The following is a 7,807-nucleotide window of genomic DNA, read 5'->3' as shown; positions in this document are numbered from 1 at the left end:
CCCGAGCGGCGCAGGCGAACCGCAGGCGGGTGCGCGAGCGCCGGGGGCGGGCTCAGAGGGCGGGGCGGGGAGCGCGCCGCGGACCCCGGGAATATGCAAGCCTCGGGAGACACTGCGCATGCTCGCCGCCCGGAGGCTGGCGGAGGTTGTGGGCGCGCTGAGGGGTACCTGGAGAGCTGGGCCCGGCAGGGAGGGAGGCCAGGGCGCCAGAGATTTTACTGCGACTCCTAGCGTCTCTCCCTGGCTGCGTGGTGACCCCGGGTAACGGACCTGGCTGCTAAGGGCGATGGTGCCGCCTACTGGCGGCGAGAGTTCGCACTCGGGAGTTCCGAATTGCCAAGCCCAAGACAGAAGCTGAGCCGAGGGAGTTTGGCCTCAGTGTATCCCCAGGACCGTCCCTCGTTGTTAAGAACTACAGCACCCAAGATCCTAACCACAACAACCTTCCTCTCTCACCAAACTGACAAAGTGAAAACCATTAACGTAGTGCATTATGAGTAAACCTCCTTTCGAAATGCAGCGTTCCGGGTAGGTTAGAATCCGGCTCCTAGAATCTCTCCTGGCTGTTGACGTTGGCCAAATAACTTGACTCTTCTGGGCTTCATCTATAAAAATGGGCTTAACATTAGTATTTCCCTCATGGGGCTGTGGTGAGGATTATGAAATAATACAAAGCGGCTAGCACAATATATTGTACATAGTTAACTCAAATGATAGCTTTAGTGAATAAATATGCAGGCACTGTCCTAAGAGTCAGGCGGGGGCCCATCACCAGCTGTGTTCTCAGGGCCACGAGCCTCTTTGGGACTCACTTCCCTTTCCATAAAAACAATAATCTCACGGGTTCCTTGTAACTTACAGACTTCTTTAATTTTAGATCAGCCTCGGAGCTCTTCTGGAATCTGACCGATTCTGGGCTGGACTGAGATGCCTTTAAAAGGCACAGCCATGAAGGCTCAGAACGCTATGAGGGCCTCTGGCTACAGCTGGATGAAACCCCAATCTCTGGGAACCATCCTCTGCCAATTCTCCCCTTGCGCTGCGTTTTTAAATGCCTTCCAAGTCTCATATGGCTTTCTTCCTCACCTTTCTCACAGGAAGCCCTTCAAGTCAATTCCTGATATATTTAAGTGTGGGGATAATGAAGAACAAAAACATACTTGACAACCCCCTCCTCCTTCTCCAAAGCCCTAACAAGGAATCTCCTTTCCTTTCCCGATTCATTTGCTATGGACTTTGTCACAGTCTCGGCTGAGACTCACAAACCTCAGCATGTGCCCCCACGTCCTGTAGGTGGAGCCTCTTGCTTTGTTTCCACACTGTTCCTCTGGTCAAGCAGGAGGTTACAACTCCCCCAGAGGAGTCCAGACAGTGGGCCTCTAACTTTGAAGGTGGAGGAAGGGGGCGTCAGGGAAACTCCTGGACACTTCCAAGAACTCTAAAGCAGCCAACTAATGACTTAATGTCCTGCTTTTCAAACACCTGGGAAAGACAGTTTCAGGTGAGTTAATTTTCATGCTGATGTCATTAGACAAGAGTTTAGGCCAGTTCTCAACCTTGGCTGAACATTTAAAAAATACTAATGCGTGGGTTCCACTCCCAGACATTCTGATTTAATTGGCCTGGGGTGCAGTCTGCATTTGGGGTGTTAAAACCTTCCTAGGAGATTCTGTTGAGAATCACTGATTTAGGAAGCAAAGACCTACAAGGAATAAAGACTCACATACTGCAAATATCAGACACATCACAATTATTGGGGAAGAGGTTGGGGGCCAGAGAGAAAATGGAGCCCTTGATCCCATTTAGCCTTACTTAGGCGGAACACCAAAAATTTCAAAAGAAAACCATTAGGATGCTTGCTACCTTGTGAATTACAATCTTTTAAGCTAGGAAGGCCCTTCTTTTGGAATAAAATTTGTAAAGTATGTTGGTAAATAAGTAGAAAAAGGTTCTCAGTAGTAGGAAAATGTAAAAATGTTTTTAAAGTGGTGAGTAATTTCAAATGTATGTGTCCTAATTTCAAATGTATAATGATTCTACCACAGGAAGCTGACCTCCTATCTCCCTCTTTCTCTAGTGATATCAATCTCTTCCTTAACTCTTGATTATTTTTATTAGGAATCACTTTAAATATCGTATTTCTTTGCAAATATTCTTCAACATCCCTACATGTTCCAAACAACCTACAATATCTTAAAAGTTTAGATGATCAATCTACTACCAAAAAAAAAAAAAGAAAAAGAAAAAAGAAAAGTACCATATTAGGGATAGTTTTCCGGTAGGAAACCAAAACACAGTTTCAAAAAGCTCCCTCCTCTGCCAACCCCGCCTCCACCAAGGTGGCTTTAAATATCCTCATCCACTTCTGCCCCACCTCATTCCAAAGCTCCCTTAAACAAGACATTTCAATAAAGACATGATAGCACTACATAGTTAAAATAATTATGATCTTTTTTCCCTATAAGAATTGTAACTTTTTTCTCCTTCAGTCTTACTGGGCTATTTTCAAATTCTCTGCATTCTTTTCCTTATAAGGAATATCTCTCCTTGATCTATCAGCGGTTCTTTTTGAAAAAGCTAAATAAACGTCCTGCTGGAGAATTTGGGGGAGACAGACATCCTCCATTTAGCCTTACATTGAGCAGACATCTGATCTATATTATACAAAGCAGACACAGAGTTATATGTGTTTTTTGGTTCTTTTTCTAAAGCCAGGTAGTTTGTAACTTTAATGTTTTAGCTAAGTCAGTGCTTCTGTGAACCCCCTTTCCAGTAATCTTGATGTTCATGGAAAAAACTTTTTTTTGTCAATTCTGAATGTCCCATGTCTGGATTTCCCATTTGCAAAGCACGCTTGGAGACTGATCACATTTTAAGCCTTTCATGCCACAAAAAGCCTTGACTGGTTTCAAGACCCAAGACCCTACAGCAATTTGCATTTTACTCTCATACAAAATATTCTGCCATTGTGCTTGGTAGTTCAACTTCTGGGCACAGCTTTCCCCGGTGCTCATACATTCTTGGAATTGTTACTTACTTCCCAAGGAATTCTTTCCTAATTGGGCCTCTAGCCTTAATGAGCTTCTACAATGGAATTCAACAGTGTGAAAAGAAGTCGTTCCTTTGGAAATCTAATGCTTGGCTTGACTTATGGAGCAGAAGAGACAAGCTCTTCAGCTAAAAAGATTCCAAAGGGCAGTGGACAAAGTGCTAGTAGAGTTTTTGCAGTGTGTGCATCACCCCTGAAACTATGTGGTGGTTGTCAGAAGGCTGACAGGTGGGGGTGGGGCAAGCAGGAGGGGCGGGGGGGGGGGGCAGTTAGCTCACTATACCATATAAAGCACGGAGCTATATATAACTCCCAGGGTACTTTCAGGATCTAGTGCTGTCAGACTGCAGACCCAAGCAAGTATCATCTTCCCAGGCAGATCTTAAGGGCTGGATTAAGGCTTCCCTAGTGAGCAAGGAAGCCTCAAGTGTCTCAAGCACCCCAACATCAAGCTCAGCCTTCTAAGTAAAAGTAGCTCCATGTCATTTCTTCAATTTAGAGACCAGGCCCTCTGTACCCTGACTAGACTCACCATTGAAACGGAGCATTCCCACCCACAAGTGTAGGCAAAGGGAAAAAAGTAAACTCGGCATTCTGTTTGCACAAACCTTGGTGATGACACTGCAGAGGTTTTCTGCCACCACGGAGGCAAGGTTCACCTCCAGCATCCAATTTCAGCCACTTCACTCCCAGCTTCTCACCCACCCACCTCCACCCCCAGGAATGGGGGAAAGAAGGAGAAAAAGAGAGAGAGGTGGATGAAGTATAAATGAATGTGTGCAATAGAAGTCTGAGGCAGCATCCAGTGCTCTGGGCCATATCAGGGCTGTGTGCGGGTGGGTGTCCAGCAGATAGAGGTGACCCTCCTCCATTGCCCCTTGGCCATTGTGGTGACCTCAGAGTGGCCACTGGGCAGGAGTTGGGGAGGTACTGTGTACGTGCACTTACGTCAGTGGCCTTTTTCTCCGCCAGCTCCAACTTCTCCTGGGCATCTTTGAGAGCCTCGGAGTATTTGTCCAGTTCATCTTCGGTGCCCTTCAGTTTCTTTTGCAGCGACACCAGCTCATCTTCCAGCTGGGAGTTGGCCGTGGGGGATGGGGAGGGGTGGGGGGGGTGCAGCAGGCAGCGTGATCCCGCAGGGGAGGGATGTGGGTGCACAGAAGCAGAAGGACAGGGACAGCAGGAGAGAGAGAGAGAGGGAAAGACAGGGAGGGAGAGAGAAAGAGAGAGACAGAGTTAGCCATTCCTGCTCCGTGCAGCGCCGCGCGCCCCGGGTACCTTGGCGGCGGCCTCATCTGCGGCCAGGAGGCTGTCCTCCGCCTTGTGCAGCTCCTCCAGCACCCGGTCCCGCTCGTCCTCCGACGCCCGCAGCAGCTTCTCCTTCGCCGCGATGTCCTCCTCCAGCTGCCGGGCAGCGGCGGGCGGGCGCGGGCGGCCGGCACGGACCGGGTGTTAGACACACACACACACAACACACGAGCGCCTGGTTGGCTGCGGCCCCTCGGCTTGGGGCGCCGCCGACTCGGGGTTCAAGGGTCTCTAGGTAACCTCTTCTCTCCTGAATATGGAGCCGCACTGTGGCCGTCCCTGCACCCCCAACCTCCTGCGGGACGAGACTCCTGCTGAGGTCCCTACGCGCTCAAGTCCACAACTCGGGGTACAGAAAAACGCCCCCAGACCCTCTGGCCTTCCTGCCCTACTCTCTATTCTGTTCCATCATTGTTCTTAGGAAGAAAATTCATGATTCAACGCCCCCCCCCCACCACGCCCCTTCCCCCTGCTCAGGCTCTATCCCAGTTGAAGGTTTTATTCTTCCCCGTCAAAAGTCCAGAAGAACTTCTAACACTTTCTGGACTCGATTCACCCCAACCCCCTCGGCCCCCACTCCGGTCCAACACTGACCCCCGATCCTGAGAGTCAAGTGCCTCTAGGAGTTGAGTAAACCTCGCGGGCTCTGGGAAGCAGAGGAGGGAAATAAACTTCCCAGACAAGACCAAAAAGTTAGAATAAGCCCGAGTCTTGCTCTTCCCCTCCCCCTTCTCAGCTGAGCGTCTCCGGCCGCCCAGGAGTGTGTGTGTGTCGGGGGTGGGGGTGGGGGGTGGGGGGTGGCTCCCCGTGTCCTCGGGGTGAGCGGCCGGGAAGGGGTGCCAGGCGCTCAGGGCCCGGGGGCACCGTGGCGGGGGGGGGGGGCGCGCGCAGACCTGCTTGCTCCTGTCCTCCGCCGCCTTCTTATCGGCCTCCGCCTGCTCGGCTCGATCCAAGGCGTTCTCCTTGTCGAGCTTGAGCATCTGCATCTTCTTCTTGATGGCGTCCATGGTGGCGGCGGCGAGGGGCCCTGGGGCTGCGGCGGGAGCGGAGAGGCGAGTGCGCGGTGGGGCGGCCGAGCCGAAGTGCGAGCGCGGAGCCGCCTGCTGCTCCCAGATATGTACTTTCCCAAGGGGGCGACCGCATTCCTCGAGACAGCCAATACTTTTTTGGAAAAGCTTTTTTCTCCTGCCCCCTCTCCCCTCTCCTCCCTCCGCCCCCTGCCCCCGCCCCGCTCTTTCCCGCGGGGGCCGCGCGCCCATTCGCTGCCGCCTGCCGGCCTCCCAGTTGACGGTGGATATGACTATATATGGGGACCGGAGCCGCCGAGGCGGCGGCCGGGCGAGGCCGCCCTGTTCCCAAACCTGCGCGCCAGGGAGAGGGCGCCCAGGCCTCGCCGGGACCCAGCCGGGCCGAGGCCCTGACCTCTGCCCTGTGCCCTCCGCGCCCCCTCCTCCCGGAGCCCATGCCCGGCCGTCAGGGTCCCCAGCCGGGCCACTAGAGTCCCGGGAGGCCGGGGGAACGTGGGTCAGGTAGTGGGTGCGCGTGGCCCCGGGGAGATGCCAGACCCCGGCGTTCTCAGCATCCGGCCCGGGGGGCCCGCGGAGCAGCCGCCGCTCAGGCCCCGGGCCTGCGAGTTCCCCGCACCCGTCCCGCGCTCCCCCGGCGGCGCTCAGCTTGCCAGGTGTTCTCCGGAAGCTCCCTTTCTCGGAAACAACTGGAGCAGAGAAAGGGAGAGTGGAGAGGACGGCCTGAGGCCGCGCCCGAGGCTCGCCTGCTGGTGCGGGTCAGGGTGTCTGGGAATCTGTCTTCTGCGTGTACTTCTTCCCCGGGGAGGGGCAGGCAAAGATTGAGGGACACCGGACCCAGTTGGCTTACTTGTGCGTGTGCCTGTGTGCGGCGCTGCGGCCAAGGGTAGGAGGGTGGGAGTCGGTGTGTAGGTGGGTGGGAGTTTAAGGGGAAAGAACATTGAGTTTAGACTCAGACACCTTGGTCTTGAGTCTCTGTCACCAGCAGCTGTATGACCTTGACAAGTGGCTTGGGTGCTGCAGTTTCCTCATCTTTTTATATCCAGGGCAGGGGAGAGGATCCCTGAGGTGCCTCCGGATCTAACTTTTTTGTCATTATTCTTGCAGTGATTTTAGGGTGTCAGCCTCTTTCCATGTTTAGCTGCTCAGATACCAGGTGCCAACACGTGGGCTGAGCATCATCCCAGCGAAGTCCTTGCATCCATAGCCATAACCCTGAGGAGGGACCGGATCCAGCTCTATATAGTGAGTTCTGCTTGGAGGCAAGAGGATTTCGTCTCCATCTCTTACACTTCCCAGCCCTCCAGGGGGAAAAGCCTGTTCTTTTCAGAGCTTTAGTGGGAGAGGAAGAAAGGGGGCTTCCCTAGGACCCTGGCTGAGACTGAGAAAAAGTGGGTGAGGGTCTTGTTAACAGTCTCCACAGAGCAGTTCACAACCTGTACTACATGGATACCGAATATTCCCCAGACGGTGCCTGAGCAGATTAGGCAGGCCAAACAACTTGTAAGTCCTTCAGAGAATGATCAAGTTCCTCTCCAGGATTTTATCAGGTTTCTTCCACTATCCCAACTGCCCAGGCATGAAAAAATACCCTGACCGAATGGCCAGAATGTTAGACCTGTGTACATAGGACCTGCGTGACACAAAAATGCATCAGAGCCCTTAAATCACGATATGTCAACCCAGCCACTGGAGCACAGAAAAGTTCAAGGCCTCTGGGCAATATACAGATGTATGGACCACAGGGAGCTGACTCCCTACCTCGGAGCTCGGCATGGGGGGCAAGAGTCTTGGGAGTTAGACTCTAGGACACAAACCTGGCCTGGCTACCTCCCTGCAATGTGGCCTAAGCCAGATTACAATCTCGTTGAGTCTCAGTTTTCTCTTCTTGGAAAGTAGGTATAAAAACTCTTCCTTCTTAGGGTTGTTAAAAGGGTGAAGATGAGATTAAGAGTGAAAAGCATTTTTTTCCCCCTAGCACATAGCAAAGAGCTCAGTAGTTAGTGACTGCTTGGGTGGCAAATGGCAAATTGTTTCTCCTCTCTTGGCCTCAATGTTCTCATTTGTGAAACTAGGCAACTGAACTAGAGGAACTCCTGGAGAGATCATATATTACTAACTTTTCTCCACTGTGCCTAATATAGCAGAGGAACTTGTTAACATTTCCTTAAATGTCCAGTGCTACGGACAATTCACTGAACACACCATTGGTGAGCACCTGCTATATACTAGGCAGGCACTAAGCTCTGGAATTCCGAAATGAGTAAGCCCATGCCTTCCAGGTGTTCAGCATGAGCAGAGGTGTTCGAACTGAGAGGAGGAAGACCTAGAAGTGAGCAGGTCATAGCAGATAGAAAAAACACTTTTCTGGAAAGTGGTGGTTTCTAAACTGATTTTAGAAGAAGGGTAGCAGGTAGAGAGGAGG

General features: G+C 52.2%; 1 protein-coding gene across 11 annotated transcripts in view; it reads right to left on the bottom strand.

The window, feature by feature from the left end:
* TPM1 (tropomyosin 1) overlaps positions 1 to 5,467 on the bottom strand; it is a 27,509-nt gene extending 22,042 nt beyond the window's left edge. For 4 of the 11 annotated variants that reach the window (XM_029950411.1, XM_029950415.1, XM_029950410.1 and 1 more), the window contains exons 1-2: positions 5,251 to 5,458; positions 3,998 to 4,123 (exon numbers count right to left, since the gene is read on the bottom strand). In XM_029950411.1, coding sequence (XP_029806271.1) covers positions 3,998 to 4,123; positions 5,251 to 5,364 — 240 coding nt within the window. In that variant the 5' untranslated portion in view covers positions 5,365 to 5,458. Of the gene's footprint in view, positions 1 to 3,997; positions 4,124 to 4,327; positions 4,454 to 5,250 lie in introns of all 11 variants that reach the window. The other 7 variants (XM_029950414.1, XM_029950412.1, XM_029950413.1 and 4 more) reach the window with 4 other exon arrangements.
* Between the last annotated feature and the right edge of the window lie 2,340 nt (positions 5,468 to 7,807).

Source organism: Suricata suricatta, chromosome 9 (genome assembly GCF_006229205.1).
Source record: "Suricata suricatta isolate VVHF042 chromosome 9, meerkat_22Aug2017_6uvM2_HiC, whole genome shotgun sequence".
In the NCBI taxonomy this organism is placed as follows: Eukaryota; Metazoa; Chordata; class Mammalia; order Carnivora; family Herpestidae; genus Suricata; species Suricata suricatta.
Note: the sequence above shows the minus strand (reverse complement) of the source record. Positions and strands in the feature narration are given on the sequence as shown.